This window comes from Prionailurus viverrinus, chromosome C1 (genome assembly GCF_022837055.1).
Source record: "Prionailurus viverrinus isolate Anna chromosome C1, UM_Priviv_1.0, whole genome shotgun sequence".
In the NCBI taxonomy this organism is placed as follows: Eukaryota; Metazoa; Chordata; class Mammalia; order Carnivora; family Felidae; genus Prionailurus; species Prionailurus viverrinus.
In genome coordinates this window covers 197,284,575-197,308,181 of record NC_062568.1, presented here as the reverse complement: position 1 = coordinate 197,308,181, position 23,607 = coordinate 197,284,575, and the positions used below count along the sequence as shown (strand labels likewise).

At 36.5% G+C, this 23,607-nt stretch overlaps 1 protein-coding gene across 5 annotated transcripts in view; it reads right to left on the bottom strand.

Annotated features, from left to right (window-relative positions):
• Window positions 1-3,104: 3,104 nt before the first annotated feature.
• The window catches only part of HNRNPR (heterogeneous nuclear ribonucleoprotein R), a 32,434-nt gene continuing 11,931 nt past the window's right edge, over window positions 3,105-23,607 (bottom strand). For 3 of the 5 annotated variants that reach the window (XM_047869570.1, XM_047869568.1, XM_047869567.1), the window contains 6 exons: window positions 15,636-15,812; window positions 13,835-13,970; window positions 11,218-11,432; window positions 7,263-7,412; window positions 4,528-4,649; window positions 3,105-4,391 (listed from right to left, as the gene is read on the bottom strand). In XM_047869570.1, the coding sequence (XP_047725526.1) occupies window positions 3,779-4,391; window positions 4,528-4,649; window positions 7,263-7,412; window positions 11,218-11,432; window positions 13,835-13,970; window positions 15,636-15,812 (1,413 nt within the window). In that variant the 3' untranslated portion in view covers window positions 3,105-3,778. The remainder of the gene's footprint in view (window positions 4,392-4,527; window positions 4,650-7,262; window positions 7,413-11,217; window positions 11,433-13,834; window positions 13,971-15,635; window positions 15,813-23,607) is intronic. The other 2 variants (XM_047869569.1, XM_047869571.1) reach the window with 1 other exon arrangement.

Genomic DNA, 23,607 nt, shown 5'->3' with positions numbered 1-23,607 from the left:
AAAAAAACTATTCTAGAAAGATTAACAGTAACTACACTTTAAATTAAATACAAATATTAATTACTGACTAATACATTAAATATGCAGTACTTTTAAGGCTTGGTGTTTGCATTTCAAAAATCAAAACTAATCACAAACTTCTAGTGCAAAAGTAAACATGCTTGGTTAGTGGATTTGTCATTCTGAATTCTCTAGTCAGTCACCCAATCCCCAGGCTTACTCAGAACTAAGTTAACAGAAGCTCCCATTCTTAGAGAAACATAAACACACTTATAAATCCAGTGCACTCTTTCTATAAGGCTTTTTCTTAGCTGCTCACTTAAGAAATGCCACACGGTAAGGGACAAAACTAACATTAAAATTTCTTCCACATACTTCAGTTGGTTTTCTTTAAGAATACTGGATAGCTCAATGTAACAAAATCCTCTTTGGAAAATCAAAACTGCAAATTTTACCATATGTAAAAGTCTTTATAATTGACAAATAATAGCCTTATAGCAAGTATTTACTGGAAGGGTTTTGGTTTTTACAAATAATACACAATTAATAAAACATAGGTATGATTATCCAAATGGGCAGGAGGCAAATGATGTAATGAGTTTCAAGAATATTATGTGGCTTTATGCTAGGAATGGAATTTTAGGTCTCTTCTCTTTTGGAATTTAAAACAGAATTTATTTTGATGCATGCTGTTCTTTTTAAAAAGAGGGTTCACCTCCTAAGTCAGATTTCAAAGTCAAATGAGAGAAAAATTGTCTACTAGCAGAAAGCATTGGGCTTTCTTATGCAGAATAACCCCAGTAACTAAGAAAACTGAAAAACAATTATGCTGAACTTTCGCTTAAAAAACTACAGAACCATAGTAACTCAATTTCCATATCAATTGATCAAATAAACTTGGATTTATTAGAAATCTGGCAACTTATTAGAACTTTTTTGCTTTTAAAAAATTAAAACACCATCATATAAATACATACATTTAAGCAACTGCTATAAATGAGTGATCAAATAAAAATTAGCATTCCATTATGGGGAAGGGGCATATTTATGTCAGTCTCAGGAGGGTACCTATGAAGAGGTTGGCCTCAATATGAAATAAATAGATTTCCCAACGCACATTACTGCAGCAGGCTCATAAGTAAAAGCAAATGAATTAGGTTGGGGAACAAAAAAGATGGCACAAGAGCAGGAAATGAAATTTCCCAGGACTCATTAAAAAAATTCATTAAAATAAAACACCTAATGAAAATCTAAAACAAAGACCTCCTCAATGGACGTATTTGAGGTTTATAGATTAGATGGTTAGATTTATTTCTGTGAAAAGTTAAGCTCTTAATCTATTTTCTCTGCTGCTACTGCAATAGTTTACAAGACATCAACAAGGGAAAAAGCTCTAAAATGAGATTTAATGCTCAAAAAGTTGTGTTTTTCTATTGAATAAAATAGCTACAAAAACCCTATAAAGCAATATTCGAGGGACAACTCAGGCATATTTTAATAGATGAGAGTAAAATATTATTTGCAATTAAAGGAAAGGATTTTGACATGGGACCCAAATTTTATTTAGTCTTATGTTTTTGCTAGGGTTTATATTTTAGGATGGGTAGGGGAAGCAAAATAAATTAATCTGTTTCAGAATCACTGTTTTTCCCATTCCTAATTTTCTTCATAGCGACTTTGTAGCTGGTAACATCAAATTTTTAAAAAATACAAACAATTCAAGTTTTACTTGTAAATGCTTTCTTCTTTCCAAGAAAATTCAGGATTATATTTAAGTCTAATTTAGGCTTATTGCTACAACTACAGATTGTATTTTCAAAGTTTAAAAGCAGCATTTAAAGAATGTTTGGTGTCTTTACTTGCATACATGGGCATAAGAAAAACAACTAGATCTAAGCTTTACCGAACAGATACCCATGTTAATTTGAAAATACAACAGACTATATAATTCCTTTATGAGTTTCCAAAAACAAAAGGAATATTAATAAGGCCTATTAACTTACTGAATTATATAATAAGTGTACTTTTAAAGAGAAATGAAATACAGACTTTCATCAGTAAGTATTCTCTTATTTGAAGTCAAAAGAGAAGCCATGAAACCCAAAATATGATCTAAGCACATTCATATTAAGTGGCTTATGATTTTGAAATTTACTACTGCTGTCATAAAAGACACCAAACAGGAACAAAACACATAGTAAAGGTGTGTCCATTTTAATTAATTATTCTCTAATGGCTTATTTTTATAATTTAACGACATTTTAGACCCACCTAAGAATAAAACATAAGGGTAAATTTTATGGTAATTTGAAAGTGATCCAGACTTTTCTGCACTGTCAAGTTGGGATTCTTTTGTTCCTCTTATTCTCAAGTAAAACTGCCATTGCAATAATTCAGAATTTCTAAAGGAAACAGGGAAATAGGTGTTATAACTCGGCCAATAAAAACTTTAGCCAGGAAGGTAGTAAAAAAAAATAAAATAAAAGTAAGAGGTACTAACAGAAAGTCAGAAGTGGGTATTTTTAAGCCTCTCTTAAAAGGCATGAGTGCTTCTCAAAGCAAATTTACAATTGGAAATTATATTCCTAAACCAGTAACTGAAGTGATAGTCACAATCATGTACGCTAAAATTGATGTTTAGTCCGCAGTGCAATTGACGCCACAGTACTAACATTTTTTCCTGTTATACATTCACTTATCCAGCAAGTAAGTTCTTCAGGCAACAAATTATCCTTTATAGAAAGAATGTGGGTCAAAATAAATTGCAGTCTGCTTCCCCAGCCCCATTTTTATTTAACGCAAATTATCCAATGCCTGCAAGAATGTTCAAAAGCCTTTGAACCTGTTTTTATAAAAATAAAGGATAAAATTTCAAAATTAGAAGAGACTATGAGAGAACACCAACCAATAAAGTGTTATTTGGAATAAATACTAGAATTTAGACTAATTCTCAGTCTGATAGCCACGGTACATATTGGAATAGACAAGAAATTTTGCATGAATTTGATCACTCACATAGGCAGTTATAATTTGAAAACAATATTCCTCGCAAGGATTACGAATAAAATAATGTTTTAGGACACAATTGAATTTGAAATAGGTAATGTTTTGAATAGATTTTTTAGTTTTATTGAAATCTTACATGAACAAGAAATTGGAAATACAATCACATCAAAGAACAAATTGTCACGGCTTTGACGTTTAAGCCAAACAAATTTTGTAGGGCAGATTTCAAAAAGGTGTGAAGTTATAACAATTTAAAAACACAGTTAACCTACTTCTAGGAATGCAAAACATACAATCATAGGTTATTTTCAATACAAGAAAACTTAAATTTGTTTGCTTTAATTTCTTAAAACTACTAAGACAAAGCACTAGCTTGTATTTTTATTTACAGCATACTCCATACTCCTATGTAATCTATCCCAAATCCAAAAAAAAATGAAACTGTTCAAAACCAAAGGTTCTGCAAAATCATGATTTAACAGTGTGCTCAGCTTGTTTTTGAAACTAAAATGAAGCCTGAAACGATAAAAGCATTGTAACCCCCAGAATAAGGGAACTCTGCAAGCCCAATAATGTCCAAGAGCATTTATGAAAAGAGGAAAAAAATAAAAAGACTTGAGTATATATACAATAGTGATTTCTTCAGCCCAATACAAATGGCAGCAAACTGCTACTTAAAGATGAAACAGTTAAGCCAATTTTTTTTTTTTTGAAGAATGTAGATCTAGAGCCAATCGGATCTTGCCAATATCATTTTCAAGCCCTCACTTGTCTATTTCCACTGTTGCCCATAAGTATCCTGATAAAATTCCTGGTTGTCATTATTGTAACCATAGTTACCAGAATAGTCACCACCTTGTTGAAGCGGCTGCTGAGCGATGGGTTGGGAACCCCAGTTCTGTTGGTTGTTGGTCTGACGGCGCTTGGAATCAGGTTGGTTGTACCCATCTGCCTTTCTCTTGCCTCCTACATTGCCCCCACGATTGCCCCGAGATCCACGGGAACCACGGCCTCTCTGCTGTTGTGCAGGACCCCCTCTGCCACCCCTAGAGCCTCTTGGTGGTCCCAAAGGTGCCCCCCTCTGTGAATAGCCAGCTCTACCTCTTGGAGGTGGTGCTCCCCGCCCCCTTGGTGGTGGTGGAGCACCTCGCCCTCCCCTTCCTCCTCCTCTTCCTCTTACTGCATAGCCATCATCATAGCCGTAGTAGGGATCTTCATAGCCTCCACGATAGTCGTGATAATCATAACCATAGTAATCATCATAGTAATCTTCATAGCCATAGTAATCTGGAGGGTAGCCATATCCACCTCTCCCCCCACCACGACCCCGACCTCTAATTGGAGGTGGCATACGAGGAGGAGGGTGATAGTAATAATCTTCATACCTAGCAACGGAAGGAAGGGAGAAAAGAAAAAAACAATTAGCTTACATCAAGACCAATCCTAAATTTTTTATTAACTTGATCTCTATTACCAAGTTATTCCTTGTTCAGAGATGTATTTATTAAAATGCAGACTCACGCAGTGCTTCTGGAAGCCTGTCTAGCAGCTTGGCGCTCTTTCCTTTTCTTGTCTGGTGGCTTGGCTAAGACTATTTCAATTTCTTCCCCTTCTATTTCTTTGCCATTCATTTCATCCATGGCCTATACAAAATTACAAAAACAAGTTTATGTTGCAAGTAAACTAATACTTTAAAACATAATTACAAAAACATGTCTGTGCCACTTAATACAATTAATAAGCAATTTATTTCACAACTATCTTAACTGGCAAAAGAATGTGGGTGGCTCAGTCGGTTAAGTGTCTGACTTCAGCTCAGGTCATGATCTCATGGTTTGTGAGTTCAAGCCCTGCATCAGGCTCTACAATGACAGCCTTCTTAGGATTCTCTCTCTCCCTGTTCCTTTGCCCTCACTCCGCCCCCCTGCCAAATTATACTGAAAACAAACTTGATGTCCTACTATTATATTTAAAAAGGTAAAGGGGCTTCGAGGGCTGCCTATCACTGCTCCTTAATTCTAAATAACTAACCCCTCCAAGTGGAGCCATACCAAAGAAGCAAATCCACATCTGGGAAAAGCACCAGTATTAACACAAACTTTTCAGGATTCAAATTTTTAAATAAAAAACATGGCATTCAACATGTAAATCTGAAACTACTCTTCCATAAAAATCTTAAAGATATTAAAGACAAATGACGTTACTGAATGCGGTTGTCAATTAAACGGAACAAGATACTGACCAAAAATTGCCTAGGTTTCCCCCACAACACTTCACCTAAAACATACTTCCCCTGAACAGTTAAGAGCACAGAGGCCAGAACAGGCGTGGACTAATGAAGACTCAAGTACTCACCTGGGAAGTAGTAACCATAAGTATTCTATGCTCTGTCCTTTATCTACGCTGTTCCACCTAACAGCCTCTGCCATACATCAAAGTTCAAGTAACTCAGTAACAAGGTATCACCTCCTCACCACAGCTTTTCTGTTTTCTTACACAACCTTTTCTTCTCTGAACAGAATAAAATGCTCTATCTATAAGGAGCATTCAGTGATAAAAAGTATCTGAACAAAGACTAAATCAGTCCTCCTCTACAAGCTAATTTCTCCCCTTTACCACATTAGCTTTTGGCTCCTTCACTTAAAGCAACTAAGTCAAGTCTACAAAAGCTTCCCAGATGCTGATAAATTTTGTAATGTGGCAAACCACCCAATCAATTTTTATGATTATTTTTAATTAGAGGCAACTATTTATTTAATAAGGACTGAATGAAAATGAGTGTTTAGAAGGTATAAATTTATGTTATCCGTTTCATACCTTTGGCAGTTTCAGAAACCAAGCATTAGATTCTGTACTAAACTGTGAATTTGATAAGCAGTGCTATCTCATTAATTAGTTTCCATCAAAAAGCAAACCAACAGGGGCGCCTGGGTGGCTCAGTTGGTTGAGCATCCAACCTCGGGTCAGGTCACAACCTCACAATTTGTGAGTTCAAGCCCTGCACGGGTCTCTCTGCTGTCAGCACAGAACCAGCTTCAGATCCTCTGTCCCTCCTCTCTCTGCCCCTCCTCTGTTCACGTGATCTCTCTCAAAAATAAACAAACATAAAAAAAAAAAAAAAAAAGCAGCAAACTAATAAATTCTAACGAGTCAAAGATTCTATAAGGCACACTTTAAAGCAGTACACCCTAGGCAGGAAACAAAAACTGCTCAAATTAGAGGTGGCACCACTCCACCAACAGAACATGTAGGAAAAGAACTAAGCCTGAATGAGTCACTGAGGATTTTGAACGTAATTCCCCAAATACATAAAAATCTTTTTTAGTGTTTTGTCTTCTTTCCCCCACTAGGAAAGGCAAGAGGAACAAGAAACTAGAAATTTTACACATTAAAAATGATACTGATCCATTATGAGAGAAAAACAGCAGAGTATTCAGCTTTGATGTCATAGCCACCACACGAAACTACTTTTTTCACCATTTTCATTACTATCATCAAATCAACTATTACATGCAAGAAATATCTCTAACAACTACTGAAACCAGCAAAAGCAGTTAATACTATTAGAATTCTAAAATGACTGAAGAAAGGCAAGACTAAAGGGGTGCCTGGGTGGTTCAGTCAGTTAAGCGTCTGACTTCAGCTCAGGTGATGATCTCACAGTTTGTGAATTCCAGCCCTGTGCTGGGCTCTGTGCTGACAGCTTAGAGCCTGGAGCCTGCTTTGGATTCTGGGTCTCTCTCTCTGTTCCTCCTCCACTTATAATCTGTCTCTTTCTCTCAAAATAAATAAACATTAAGAAAAAAAAAAAAAGGAACTAACCATTCTCTCAGAACACATCTGCTGAATTAAATATGCTGTACTGTGTGTGAAGTCATGTACAAGGCTCAGGTTCCTTCATAAATCCACAGAGTAGTTATAGTACATTCATTACCTGTTTTACCATTTACAACAGCTAATTAATATACCTTGTAATATTTCCAAGGCATCACGCTATCAAACCCTAGGTTTACAAAAACAATACAGAGATTAAAAATACTTGCCTGAAATCACAAACCCAGTTAGTAATAATCAGGCTTTGAAATATGAAGTCTTACCTGTTAAACTATTACCACTTCAGATAATTAAAAGATAGTTCCAGAGCTCGGCAAAAGCTGAAAACCAATTTTATTTCAGTTTTTAAAGTCATTTTATGGGCTTAGCAAGTTTCAACAACAAAATTCGAATATCAAGATGCAAAATTTCAAAATCTCTACCTTAACAGCTGCTCCTCTGTCTTCAAAATGAACGAATGCATAATCTTTCAACTTCTTCACTCTTTCGAGTTTTCCAAATTCAGAAAATGACTTTTCCAATATTTCTTCTGTCACTGTAGTAGCCAAGTTTCTCACAAATAAAACTTTCACCTAATACAACAAATACACAAAATTGGCACTGGCTACTTAATTTTAGCTGAAGTCTTACACTAAAAGTATTTCTTCCTATCCTCACGGCAACCTTGCCTTTTCAAAAACATTAAATATTAAAAGTACATCACAGAAAGTATGAAAACTACCAAGAAAATTATTGTCAGTTACCAATTTATATAGATTATTGGGTCCTTCTCTTGCCCTGCCATTAAAATCCCTAACACTGTGAACAGAACCCTCAAGGAACCAACACATAATTGCTAGGTTGATTCAAGAATTTAACATCGTCCCTCAACACCCTCTAAAACAGTATGTTTTGGGGCTTTCCCCCCTAGAACTGAGTGAGCAGATTCCAAAGTTCATATGAAAAAACAAACAAGAAATAGGGGGGAAAAAAAGAACAAAAGAACAAAATTTAGAGACTAGCCCTACCACATATAACAAATTATAACTCTTAAATCACTGAAACAGTCTAGTGTTCATCTGGGTAAAAATAAAAGTTGGGGGGGCGCCTGACTGGCTCAGTGGAACATGCAACTGCTGATCTCAGGATTATAAGTTCACGCCACATGCTGGGTGTAAAGTTACTTAAAAATAAAAACTTAACAAAAAAAAGTTGGATTTATACCTCACACTATATATACCAGGATAAACCCCAAATAGATCAAAAACTTCCAAAGGGGTGGACAGGGGTGGGGATGGGGAGAGACTGAAAAATATTAGAAGAAAATAAGGGTAATTCCTTTATGTAAACATTGCTCTAAGGAAGGCTCTGTGATTTAAAATCTATTACATAAAGGAGTGATAAAATTCAACTACTAGAAATAAGTGACTTTCATATGGCAAAAAATACCAGAAATGGAGCCAAAAGACAAATGACTTATATTAGAGTTCACCTTTCTTTTTTAGTATCAGAGCTCCAGGAAAAGGAAAAAAAAAAAAAAAAAGCTCAATGGAAACAAAAAGATACGCATAATTCACAAATACATGGTTCATATAAAGAAACACAAATGGCCCTCATCATATTAAAAACTTAAGCCCATGCATAGGAAGAGAAGCAATCACAATGGTTTTGAGATATATCATTTACCAGACTGGCAAAATCCAAAATAAGATCATACACTATTTTAACAACGATGAGGAAAATGGGCCTCTTGTATTTTGCTGGTGCGTGAGTAAAACAGTACCAGGGGAATATAGCAGTATCTTAATAATTACAGATGCATTTACTCTTTGGCCCACAATTTTATCTCTGAGAATCTATTCTACAGGCATATGTGAACTTGTATCAACTAACAAGATACAAGCTCATTCATCATAGCATTGTAATAATAAAACATTAGAAACAACCCAATGTCTAGTTGGCTGAACACAGCACAGTATAATCCACAGAATGGAACTATTATGTAACCATAAAAAATGAGGAAGAGTTCTAAGAGTAGATATGAAGAGACTAACAGGACACACTTTTGGCAAGACATTTTTTCCCTTTTTTCCAGCTCCGAAATAGGGATCCAACTTATAGTCGATGTGACATGCAAGCACTATGTCATAATTTAATTGGCAACATTTAATAATTTTTTAGTGGTATGCATAATAATGGTACACTTCCTTAGAGCTGATGAAATAGGATAGTGAATAAAGCAAATATAGATCAGTGAATATAGTAGGTTACCTGTAACCATCATGTAAAGTCAGGAAAGAACCTCTAAAAGAATAAACCAGAGACTACTAAAACTGGGTGTGTATCAGGGACAGGGGATATGATAGATGGGATTAAGTAGAAGTGGGACTTCTTTGACTATACCTTTCTTCATAATTTTGATTTTTGAACTAAGGAACTGTATTACCTATTCAAAGAAAAAAATTAACACACTCACTGAGTAAGTTGTTACCTTAGATAAAGGGCTGTATGAATAAAAATTATCTGAGGAAAGGTATTAATTCAAGGTGAAAAAACCTAACATCGTCCACTTTCATTCACCTCCACCCCCTTTATTTTTGCAGTGTTGTCACAGAGGTCAAACTCTACGTTATGCAGGCCTCTGTTGGTTTACTTTTCTAAAAAAAATTCAACATAGATCTTTTATTCTTTTTGGAGATGAAACCACAACATACTACATAAAAATTATTTGTTGAAACTTTGTTTAAAACGTTCCAAAGGAACAAAGTCCCTTTAAGAAAAATACATTTAGGCTCTTAGGTTTTGATTTATTATAAAACTGACCCAAGGTGACAAAATATCTTCAATGAATTACAACACTGATAGAATGAAGTAATACCAGAAGCTTTTACTCTTTAGGGTAGGACCCCCCTGGTGGAACTTAGAAAACAATAAAGAAATCAATATCATTCGATCAAATTTATTCAATAAGTATTATTCAAGTTTATTGAGGCCTCCCTTTCTTTCTGAAACTTGTTTATGACCTCGGAAGAATATTTCCTCGCATAAAATGTTGACGTTTTCTAACCCTACAGAAAAAAGTTTAGGATGAATTTCAATCTGAAAGGTTACAAGAGGTATGTGAAAAGTGTTGATGAGCAAATTACCAGCTACACTTACATTCTCTGGGAATTTTATTCACCTCTTATAATGTGTAGATATATTACACATTACACATGCTATTTTAAACACGTTTTTATAGAAAAGGTAATACAAACTATACTGTTTCTACAAGGCAGTCAAAGTTGTAAGGGTTCTTAAGAGACTTCTCCAATTCCAGTAAAACAGAGAACATCCAAGTTCAGTAGCTTGCCCAAAGTCAAATTGCATTAGAATAAACAAATGGAATTAAAATGTTAGTAAAAAATAAAAATAAAAAATCAGAGCTATTTAAATTCCCCGTCCCTTCCTTAACACAAATCTATTCAAGAAATGGGAAAAAGATACTGAGCAGCACATCTGAAAGCCTGGATCTTCTCTTAATCCAAAGAGGTCTGTGCCTACAAAAACTTGATCATACTAGTAAAAACTGGGGCTGGCTCTCCTTCAAACTAGTTAGAGTGAAGACTACTTGCTCAGAACCTGGGAAAAAAAAAACCTTTAAAGAAAGACTTCTTAGTCTAAAAGAATTCAACCACTAATTTCTGGCCATCAAAGAGTTGCTGCCTTATTACCAAGAAGGGAAGAGACACACCAAAATACACAAAAACTCACTAGAACCAGCAGAGATGCCACTCTGATGTGTCCCTTCAATCCCTGGAGTCACCCAAAAGAAAGTCTAACCATCAGATCTCATGGCACCATTATTTACCAGGCAAAGATCGCAGCAATGCAAGTATAAGATTCAGGAGGAAAGCAAGGGCCTGCCACAGGACTTGCCATGCATATTTTGCCACTATCACGTAACAGCAAACATGGTAACCCTTTGTCTTTCTTCTTGGAGACAATACTCTAAGGGAGCTTGACCATTAAATGAAAAAAGTCATAGTATGGTCAATGAAGATTACAATTCATAATCTCCAAAACATTACTTTATTCAACAAGTCCTGGTCTTTTATAAACCTCTGTATCCCTCCTAGTGCCTAGCACTAAACAAATTCTCAGTGTGTATGAAAATACTTAAAGGGATTTCATTTCAGTTCCTTTGCACATTTAATCTCTGGGAAAAGGGAGGATTAAAAGAAACTTCTGGATACCAAGACAGGATGTTAAGTTTGGTATTAAAGCAGGTCCTTGCCTAAATAATTAAGATCAAGCGCTACAATCTATATTTATCATAAAACCTTTAAAAATTGAGCTTTATTCTAAGTACAAAATTTAAATGATAATCTCACCCCCATCCCAAGCAACTGCATTTACCTTAGCCATGACTTCTGGATCTGGTTCTTCCACAGGGTCAGCCCATTCAACTGTAACTACATTTCCCCATACTTTTACTTTTCCACTCATCAGCCGGCGTCTGGCTTGTGCTGCTGACTTGTGATCCTCATATTCAAGGAAGCAGAACCCCCGATTCTTCTTTTTGTCATCGGGTTGATGATAGAGAATAACGTCCACCAAACCCTCTGTTAAACCAACAGCCAGATATATAAGCCAAAAGCATCCACCACACATCTAGCGATTAGGCAGACCTAAATCCATTTGCCGAAGAGCAAAAAATATTGAAGAAGCCTCAAAAGGGTTCCCTAATTACCTAGTACACGATTAAATCAGCATTGTTAGATATGGGTTTTGACACAGTATTTTATGTTCCCTTTTAATTTTTCAGGGTCCTGAGGGTACAGCCATAAACAACAGGTCCAACCACTGTATGCTGACGTATAACATTCTATAGTGTTGGAGTGTTTGATATAACGTGACCTTGTAATTTATGAAAACACTACCAAGGAACTTAAAACCCAAATTATTAACATAAACCCAAGAGAACTTACATGCAACAAATACTCATTACCAAAAATCATCCTTGGATCTAACTTAAAAATTAAGGTTTTTGCCAAGAATGAAAATGACTGCTAAATATTACTGTCTTGTGTTCTCATCTTTCCACATATGTTCTTTCTAGGTAGTATCGGCTACTTTGTACTTTTAAAAGCTATCTACATCCTTAAGAATGCTTAGGTTTTGGTTCTAGCCCAGACTTAAAGACATTTCGAATTTAACATGTCCAAAACCGCAGTCACCGCTCCCTAAATCTGTCTTCTCTACTTCTCTAACAAACAGTCCCATCTCCTGGTTCTCAAGACAGAAATTGAGGACTCATTCTTGATTTCTTCCTTTACCTCCTGTACTCCCCTACCCAATTCTGAGCCCATCTACCTCTTTCCACCTTCATGGCTATTATCCTAGTCCAATCTTCTATCTTAACTACCATGACAGCCTCAACTAATTAATTAGCTTCTCCTCTTAAGCCCCTCTAAACCATTATCCACACGGCAGCAGAGATAATATTCTATTAGCATGAAACAGACATTACTCCCTGCTTGAGACCTCCAAATACCTTCTCATTACACAAAGAATCTAAACTCCTTACATGGTCCACAAAAGCCCCCTGTGGCATCTCATACAATTCTACCCTTAATTCTACAGTAATTTGAAGAACGCTGGCCTTCTCTCAGTTACTTTAATACACCAACTTCTCTCTTGCCTTGGAGCTGTGGTATGTGTTGCTCTCTTGGAACGCACATCCCTTTGCTCTTTGAATGCTACATCCTCCTCATTCGTTGGGTCTTGGTTGAAATGTCATCTTATCAGAAAAGACTTCCATAACCATCAAAGCAAGGATAGTAGCTATTCTCTAGCTAGGTATCATCTCCCTCTTCTCAGTGCTTACTGCTTACCCCAATGTATAAATATTTCTTTAATTTTTTTGTCTTATCTCCTTTCCCAGAGTATAAACTCTACAAGGGCAGATAATACACCTTATTCACCACTGTATCCCAGCAAATAGCACAATGCCACCACTTAACAGGCACTAGATATCAACACTTGCTGAAGGAATGACTAAATGGGTAAGAAGCCAGAAAACTAACAAAGTGATGAGGTCAAAGAACTACACCATTAGGGGTACGTAACCAACACAACTGTGACAGGCGGTGGCAGTGGTTACAAAGCGGAATGCTAGAAATCAAGATTTTGGAGTGGGGAGAATTTCTGGTGGCAAGATCCAGAATGTGATCTGGATGTGGGGGAGCTGAGGTAAAGAACTGGGGATGAGGTGGTCATTAAACTAGGAGGCTAGGGGATTGGACAGTTCATCGATATACATGTTAAAGGTACTACAAATAAGTCATTTTAGGGCAGAAGAGAAACACTACGAGCCACAGCAATCTCCAATTAATGAAAGACTGAAACCAGAAGAGCAATAGATGACAGCATCAAGGAAGGAGAAAGGATAATATATCTGGAAGACAAAAACATGGTTTTTATGAGGGGAAGTAATGGTCTAAATCAATGTTTTCTTAAACCATAGCCAGCAACAGTATATCCCTACCCACATTAAAAAAAAAAAAAAAAAAAAAAAAGGAACAGGAAATACCATGCTAAATCATGCATAAAAAGTGAAATTAACAGTTTTGTTAAATTTTGTTTCAGTTATAAATGTATATAGACCTGTGATGTTCAACAAACTTCTCAATTCCATGGATTTAGAATCAGAAATTTTCCAAAATCTGATTTAGACAAGGCAACAGGAAGGATAAGAACTCTCACCCTCTTGGCCCTGAAGCACACTTAATGTTGGGAAGCCTTCAGGGCAAGACTATGGCAAAAGCTAAGGCACAGAAGTGAAGGGGTCATTCCAAGAAATTAAGGATGAGAGGGAACACAGTCCAAACCACTGCAAAGTAGAAAGGAGGCAACTTAAACATTGAAGAATTGTTTGAATTTTTAGATTAATATACACCTTTTTTTTTTGTACTTATAAATAGTACCACAGACGTCCCAAAACTAACTTATACTAAATACATTTTTGTTTTACCTGTGACTTTACTGAATTCTTCCAGAATGTTTTCCTTAGTCTTATTCTTCGGAATTGATCCAACAAAAAGCCTGTTGTTTGCCACAGAAATGCACACTCCAAGGTGTTTACCAGGGCGAATTTCATAGCTGTCACACTGCAAGGAAGAAGAGAACCAGATACCCCACAACCATCCCAAACTCAGGACGACTGATCTCAATCTAAAAAATTCAACAATTTAAGGTCAAACACTTCCTGCTTCATGAACTCACCGAGTTCCCTCATGCTTACCATTATATAAATGTGTATTTTAGAACTTGTTATGGTCTCTCAGTTTGGTTTTGTTAACTTTCACTGCTCCTCTGGATAAAAATGACTCAGTTATTTCACTTTATTTTTTAAAGTATCTTATTTAATATTTCAATGTGATCTATCTGAAAAATTGTCCAGAGAACTTCAGAAAAAATACCCAAGACTGATCATTCAGGGTCCTTGGAGATAAAATTAGATACAGATAAGCCAAAGGCAAAATAACAATACAAAAAGAGTAACAACTATGTATAATTAATACAAAAGAAATTTAGAAGAATTTCACATTCTACACAAAACACAGAATTCTAAATGTATACATGAAAAGTTTTAAACAGCATATCAAACACCTTCAAAATACCTTCAAAATTACATGAAATAATAGGAAATAAAAAGTTTTATTTGAATCACTATGGTGATAGTTTCCTTGGTAAACTTCAGCTTCTTAGGTTTTAACATTACTTACCCATTACCTTACTACAAGATATGTGATTATTAAAAAATAAAATCATCCATACATTACCAAAAATGTGAAAATAAAGCTTTGAAAACTTTCAATAATAAGTCAGAAGGAAAAGTCCCTAATAAAAACTAAAATCTGGGTCAAGCTAGAAGTGGAAGTAATTTAGAAGTGATTAATGAAACCAAAAGCCCTGGTGGAAGAGGTACCCATTCTAGAAGGACTGGAACTAGACAAAGTGAGGCTTTTAGATGTCTGGAAAGAGTAGGCAAAAACAATGACACTGTTATTTTAAGTTACTGAGATGGTTGTACCAATACAGGAGTGAAGATACACCTCATTTGCAGAACTCTGTTACTCTTACTCCTCCTAGTAGTAGTCATACTATTGTACTACTAAGTACAAAGGGTTAAAGGCCCTGCAAAAAGGAAATTACTAGATTACAGAAGATTAGCTATAAAATAGTAAAAAAAAAAAAAAAAAAAAAAAAAAAAAGGAGAGAAAGATTAAAGACAGAAAAGGCTGAAGGGCCTGAAAACAAAATATAGAAAAGAATAGGCATATACTTAGAAAATAAATTGTATGATTAGGTGGTGACAAAAATAAAAGAGTCTCAATAATTTCCTGAATTATGTCCTAAAAGTCGCTGTTACTCAGTTATGCTCTGCAGAATCCATCCCAGCCTTCATCACCCTTTTGAGAATCTTATCCTAAAGTTTAATAGTAATGACTGACATCCTTTCTGCCTAAAATCAAAGGGGAACTGCAGAAGCCAAATGCATATTCAAATGAAAGTTTAGTTACTAGCCAATCTAATAAATAACTTCTAGGAATTATGAGAGACTTTCTCTAACACATTATTTCTTGGGTATGTTCATTCTTTTTTACTTTTATAATCAGAAAAGACAGAGCAAAGATCCGTACCAATTTAATCAATATATAACCATTCAAAGCAAAAGCTGAAGAAAATAATGTTAACTGCAAACATTTTTAATTGAGGTAACTCTCTCAAATAATGACTTGCTACACGGTGTGTATTTCTTTATCACATACCAGTTTAACAGCTTCCTGTGCAGCTTCCTTTCCACAGAAGGTGATAAATGCATACCCTCTGTTCTGACCAGACAGTGGATCCATCATAAGACGTAGATCCCAAATGGGACCAGCCTTTTCGAAAAGGGGTACCAACTCATCCTCATATAAATCTCTTGGTATTTTACCTACAAAGACCTGAAAAAAAAATCTCTGTATTACAATCCCAATGTAAACATTTGATTTTAGAGTCATAAAGCCTAACTGCCCTTTTTCTAAGGGGCTAGGGGCACAAAGATGGTTAAGGAGGAGTAAGTACAATTTGAATCTTTGGCGGTTAACCTTAATGTTGATTTATTATGATTACCTTAGGGTCATTAACATAGAACAATATTCTATAGGGAAAAACGGAAGCTAATTAATAAAGAGTGTGCAAAATTCGTACAACTCTAAATTTTAAATTTTTATAGTTTTTCCTTTTCTCACAAAAATAACAAAGGGCATGTATGTATCTTTGGGAAATATTTCTGCATTTTTATAAAAACACTCATTGAATAAAGACTGAAGTGCTCTTCCTCAAGCTTTCTCAACTCTAGTATCTTTACCACTTAAAACGCCAGAGCTTCTGGATGGAACTGGAGGGTATCATGCTAAGCAAAATTAGTCAGAGAAAGACAAGTATCATATGACTTCACTCGTATGAGGAATTTAAGATACAAAACAGATGAACATAAGGGAAGGGAAGCAAAAATAATATACAAACAGGGAGGGGGACAAAACATAAGAGACTCTCAAATATAGAGAACAGAGGGCTGCTGGAGGGGTTGTGGGAGGGGGGAGGGGCAAAACGGGTAAGGGGCTTAAGGAATCTACTCCTGAAATCATTGTTGAACTATATGCTAACTAACTTGGATGTTAAATTAAAACAAACAAAACCCTCCAGAGCTTCAGTCTATCCCTTTCTCTGTCAGAGTATTTCATTTTAAGGTGTGAAAAAAATTCATCATTTGAGGATTTGGTGTTCTACCTTAATTAAAATTATGTAATAAGGATTAAATTATAACATAAATTAGAATTAAACAACCAAAAACCTTCTCAGTATTTAATATCAGATCACAATTTTCAAGTTTCCACCATGTCGGCAACATCAAAGATAATCTTTCACATGAAAACATTTGCAATCCACACACAGTCTTAAAGAGTAAATGTTTGTGTTAGAGATGAATTTTCTAGTGAAACACATCTTCATCTTTTCATACTATGAAAAATGACCTGATTAGTTAAACAGCAATCCAAAAGATGGCCAAATTATTACTAGATATTAAGTTTCTGGTGTTAATGTGACAGTTGTTCTCAGACAACCCTTTTCAAAATAATCAAATTTACCTTCACTGCTGTCTGGCAAAACTTGAGGTCTTCTTTTGAATTCCTAGTATAATTCTCACATAACAGCTATTCAGTCCTTCTGTCTCAGTGAAGTCTCCAATCCTCGTTCACTAAGTCATTCCAAGGAGATTGTGTGGGAAAGTCACCGGTGTCCTTATATTCTCTCCTCTCAGCCTTAAAAACTTTCTCAGTAACTGTTTTTACTTCTTTATACCTCAGAGAAAGAGATTTACTTCCTTTCCAAGGTTAACTCCTTACCCCTAATAACTAAGCCCATTTCTTCTCCCCACCTTCTTCTGGAAATAACCGCAAACTTTATTTCTTCGACTCTCCTATTTTGCTCAGTACATCCTTTCCTACCCACTGGTTCTTGTCTTCAAACGTGCCAAATTTCCCATAACAAAACAATATACAAACAAGAAACCGTTACCCATTTACCTTTCACTTTCAAATGCTTTGAACACATCACATCTACTATATCCTTAATGCTGTGCAGCTACAGAGAATAACCAGACACCTAAGGCATCATCTATGTGATATCCCTATAGAACCATGTTTCTAACGAAAACTCACTCTGAAAAGCCCTTGCCATCTATGCTCTCTAACTAGCACTGGCTTCTTCCTCTAATGCTAAGCTGTATGCCCAAATGTCACTAATGGATACTTTGCTTCCTCAGTCTCATGCTCCTTGCCTTTGCAATAAGCATTAACATTAGTGGTGCTGCCTCCTAAAAATTCTCTTCCCTTAAATTTTCAGGATCCTCCACTAGCCTGGTCTTCTCACCTTTAATTATTTCTCTATCCTTTCCATGGTGATTCTTCTGGCCACCTAGTAGTAATCTGGATGTTTCCCAAAGTTATGGCTCTATCTCATCTTCCCTGCATTTTCTTCACTTTTAAAGATCATATCCATTCCCCAAGTCTACTATATAGTCATCTCCCAGATTTACATCCCAAGACCTAATTTTATACTTCCAACTGCCTACGAAGCATTTCCTCTTGGTTGTCCTGATTTTACCTCAAATCACCAATAAGTCTAGCAATGCCAATTTTGTGTTTTTAGTTTTTTTTAAATGCTTATTTATTTTTGAGAGACAGACAGACAGACAAAGCACGAGTGGGGGAGAGAATCCGAAGCAGGCTTCAGGCTCTGAGTTGTCAGCACAGAGCCTGATGCGGAGCTCGAACCCATGAACCACGAAATCATGACCTGAGCCGAAGACAAACGCTTAACCGACTGAGCCACTCAAGTGCCCCAAATTTTTGTTTTCTGAATACAGATGCAGACATAAACATGAATGATTATGTATCAGAATAGTACTAATAGTGGTTTATCAGTGCATGAAAAAACTGTTCTAATTTTATTCTTTTTCTTTAATTATATTTCCTAAGTATTATATGGTACATATAATAGATTTGTAACAAGTGTTTCTTCCTTCCAAAAAACAAAATAAGTAAAACCCACACTTGCCAACTAGTTCCTTTAATTTTCCCCATTTCTCTTAGGAGAACGTAAGTTCTGCTGCTCCCTCCACCCATGAGATGACTAAAGAAATAATACCTATGTAAAAAAAAAATCTCAGATATTTTGAATCCCTCCCATCCCTATCCATATCCAATTAATCTTTTAAGTATCAGCTTCAAGTTGTTCCAATAAATAATACCTAGCCTATATAGATAACTGGATTCCTCCCAACTCATAGAACTTGTCCAAACTTTTCATGAGACATGGAATTGCATATACCTTCAATTCATGTGCCATGTTTGTTTTTCTAAGTTCTACAGATACAGTGAATACCACAAACAAGGTCTAAACATGAGACTTAAATACTACTGATAGAGAAAAAAGTTAAATACACAATATGATTTTAAGAGGTGTTAAAGGCTAAGAAAAAAGCAAGGAAAGGGAATAAATGATGAGGAAGAGGCTATATTTTAATTAGGAAGGCTTCCTTGAAGAAGTAAATTTGAACTGAGACTTAAGGTAGAAAATTAAGGAAAAATCTGAGGAAAGAGCATTCCAAGGTAAAGGAACTGCAAAAAGATGGGAATACACTAGACGTAGCTGAAAAAACAGATACAGGACAGTGATGGAATAGAAACCTGTTGGGAAAGAGAGAACAGGGGCCAGATTAAGTTAAACCATGTTAGGAGTTTGCATTTTATTCCAAATGGGTTGGGAAGATATCAGGGGGTTCTGGGCAGTGAGTAGGTATGACATTTTCTAAAGGGCTGTCAGCTAGGTAGAAAATGGATTGTATGGAGAAACAGGCTGACCAGTCAGGTTCACAAGGCAATCCAGACAAGGGATGATGGTGGTACGGACTAATACGTTGACAGCTGTGAAGGTAGGGAGAATGTGAGAAATAGCTGACTTTTAAGTTATGTTGGATTCAAATCTACATTTTAGTTACTTTTGAGTAAGTTTCTTAATCAGTGAGTTGCAATACCCTATCTGGGAATAACACCATCAAGAGGGTTCAATTTCCATGTGAGCAGAGAGCCCACATCTTGTTCTCATTTTATTCCCAGTACGGATCACAGTGCCTGAAACATTAACAGCTGCTCACCTTTGACGAATGTACAAATGAAAATCTACCTCATGCTGTTAGCTTATGCACTAGATCCCGTTCCTTCTCTTCTACTCAAGGACACTTGGTCCAGCAACAATCTGATCATCAATTTTCTCCTTTATATATAGACCATTCTCATCAGCGCACAAGTGATCATAATTTCTCACTTAAAGTTTAAATGAAAACAAAAATATATCTTGACTATGACACACCTTCCAGTTATTGTCCCATTCCTCTGCTATCCTTTATAGCAAAAGTGCTCAAAAGAGCTATACATTCTTGCTATTTTCAAATCCCTCACCTCCCACTCTCTTGAATCTTCTCCAAACCCAGCTTTTACCACCACTGCCAAAGTCACTAATGACATCCACGTTGCCACAATCAAATGGCAATTCACAGTCCTTGTCTTACTTGGAAAGTTTGTTATCATTGACCAAGCTTCCTTTTGTGAAAACTCTCTTCACTTGACTTCTAGGATACCACACCCCAGGTTTTTCTCTTTCTGCTCAGTTCCCTTGCTAGTTAGTTCCTTCTCATCTCCCGAACCTCTAAACGTAGAGGGCTGTGGGGATCAGATCTCAGACCTTTATTTTAGCTGCACACACTTCCTTGGTGACCACATCCAAACTCTGGTTTTTAAATACCATCTGGATGCCTATGCCTCCCACCATTTATAATCTCCAGCCAAAACTCTCCCCTCAACTCCAGGATTATATAAGCAACTGCTCACTCAACAGCTCCATTTGGAGGTCTAAGAGACATCTAACTCTTAACACGTCTAGAACTGAATTGCAATCTTTCAATCTTGCCAAAATGTCCTTCGGTACAGCATTCTTCAATAAATGGCAACTCCATCCTTCTAGCTGCTCAGGTCATAAGCTTTGAAGTCTTCCTTGGCTCCCTTCTCCCATATCCCCATATCCAACTCATCAATAAATCCTGATAGAATCTAACCACTTCTCACTAGCCTCAGCTATACCACCCTATATTATCAATCCTATAAATGAGCATTCATTAAGACAAAAAATAAACAAGGATAACTGGTATTCATTTTGAAGTGTATTTTTTGGTGTGGCTAAGCTCTCTGGCCCAACCCGGACAAAGTGTTTTTATATTTGAGGTTACTTGTATTTGAATATTTAAAAACTGTTCTTGAAAGCAAATTCTGTTTCATATTGCTTCTATTAACATAATGCAGTGGTGCTTCATAATTGCATTTTTCACCACCCCTATTTCTTCCATACCCATTACAAATATATAATAAAGCAAAGAAAGAGCAGAGAAAGTAGCAATATGAAAAAACCTTTGACACACAGCTAAGTGAGGAAGCCAGGTGTCAGATTATTATACTACTTCTATCACATTTGTGCTTATATTTTTAGAACCAGAAAGTTTACCTTATCAAGCAAACCTAAAGTGAAAAACCTGTATTTTCAGAAAAAGTAACTTAATGATTGATTAATCACTTTACAGAAAGGATTCACAAGACAAGTTCCTTGTACTTTAAAATATCATTTGAATGTTAGAAGTCTAACTTACAGATTTTTTTAAGAATACTGTTTTACTTTAAAAGAAACATCAGCATTAGTCAGAGAAAGACAAAAATCATATGACTTCACTCATATGAGGACTTTAAGAGACAAAACAGATGAACATAAGGGAAGGGAAACAAAAATAATATAAAAACAGAGAGGGGAACAAAACAAGAGAGACTCATAAATATGGAGGACAAACTGAGGGTTGCTGGAGGGGTTGTGGGAGGGGGGATGGGCTAAATGGGTACGGGGTATTAAGGAATCTACTGAAATCATTGCTTCACTATATACTAATTTGGATGTAAATTTTTAAAAATAAAAAATAAAGCTAAATAAAAAAAATAAGAGGGGCGCCTGGGTGGCGCAGTCGGTTAAGCGTCCGACTTCAGCCAGGTCACGATCTCGCGGTCCATGAGTTCGAGCCCCGCGTCAGGCTGATGGCTCGGAGCCTGGAGCCTGTTTCCGATTCTGTGTCTCCCTCTCTCTCTGCCCCTCCCCCGTTCATGCTCTGTCTCTCTCTGTCCCAAAAATAAATAAACGTTGAAAAAAAAATAAAAAAAATAAGGTTAGAAAAAAAATGTTCTGGAAAAAAAAAAAAAAAAAAAACATCAGCAAATCCATGGTCAACAAAGTCCCCAGTATTATAATCACTGGGGTCCGTGAAGAAACAGGCTAACAATACTGGTTTACTGGGGGACCTGGGCGACTCCGTCGGTTAAGCGTTGGACTTTGGTTCAGGTCATGATCTCATGGTTCGTGGGTTCTAGCCCAGCGTTGAGCTCTGTGGTGACATCTCAGAGCCTGAGGCCTGCTCTGGATTCTGTGTCTCGCTCTCTCTCTGCCCCTCCCTGGCTCACACTCTCTGCCTCTCTCTCTCCCTCTCTCTCTCTCAAAATTAAACACTAAAAAAATAATAGTAAAACAGGGGCGCCTGGGTGGCTCAGAGTCAGTTGAGCGTCCGACTTAGGCTCAGGTCATGATCTCACTGCTTGTGAGTTCAAGCCCTGCGTCGGGCTCTGTGATGACAGCCTGCTTCGGATTCTGTGTCTCCCTCTCTCTCTGCCCCTCCCTCTTGTGCTGTCTCTCTCTCTCTCAAAAATAAATTAAACGTTAAAAAATAATAACAACAATACTGGTTTACTAAGAAAAAGGAGATGGCTTCACTTCAAGATCAGTTTAACTTAGGACATTAACTTAAAAAGGCGAAAAATAGGGGCGCCTGGGTGGCGCAGTCGGTTAAGCATCCGACTTCAGCCAGGTCACGATCTCACGGTCCGTGAGTTCGAGCCCCGCGTCGGGCTCTGGGCTGATGGCTCAGAGCCTGGAGCCTGTTTCCGATTCTGTGTCTCCCTCTCTCTCTCTGCCCGTCGCCCGTTCATGCTCTCTCTCTGTCCCAAAAAATAAATAAACGTTGAAAAAAAAAATTAAAAAAAAAAAAAAAGGCGAAAAATAAATAGTATTCAAGAACTAATCAAGCATAATTCCTTTAAAAGTTCCTAAGCTCAATTTTTAATTAACTAAAATGAAATAGAAATGCTTTCCTTATATAACTTGTTGGTCCCTGTGCCACTCTGGCTCCACATGAACCCTTTGGAGTCAGCACTCAGACATGTGCAGGTAATCCTCCCCACCCCCCGCCCCCATCAGAACCAACAGCATCTAATGAACACTGTAACAACAGTCCTTTCTTTACTCACTAAGCATCAAGGCTTGAAAAAAGTTTTGGCTGTCTACTATCTATCCATCAAATATTTCAACAGTAACAGAGAAAGCCCTCTGAGGCTCTGGAAGCAATAGAGGTAACAGGCAGCACAACATCGTCTTTTGAGTGCCTACGGAGTTCGTCCATCATCCAGCTCTTATTTGCTATTTTGCAAACACAGCAGCTCTTCCTTATACACAATTCAATTTAGGTACTACTAAATCATATACTTTTACATCTCTGTTAAATATACTGGTTTTCTCACACTTCCATTAATCAACCAAATATTAAATCTCAATCTACCATTTCCCTTAAATTCCTCTACAAAACATCAGTGCTCTGCTCTTTAAACACGTAAGTGCTTATTATAACGTAAACAAATAAAAACAGAAGTTCCTTCCCAAAATAGTTGTACAATGCCAGCTGAAGGGGCACAGGTACTAGAACCAGACCTGATCTGAGGGCCAAGACACACTAAAAAATACACTTCAAAATTAATACCTATCTCTCTTGTACATTTCGCATCTCAGGGCAATGTTTAAGAACAACGTCTGCAAATGGGTGCTCACTTATAGGATTAACTTATAGTACGTTTTAGCCAAAGATGAACCCTTCGTCTTCTCACAACTAAATTTTACTACTGTCAGTCTCAGGCACTGACCCTAATTTCAACTTTCTCAATCAAGAGCTAAAAATTTTTAATGACTGTAGTGAAATATAAAAAGAAACAAAAACTTAAACTTCACAGCATCAAAGTGACACCAACTAAAACCAATTTAGTAAATTAGCAACCCAAT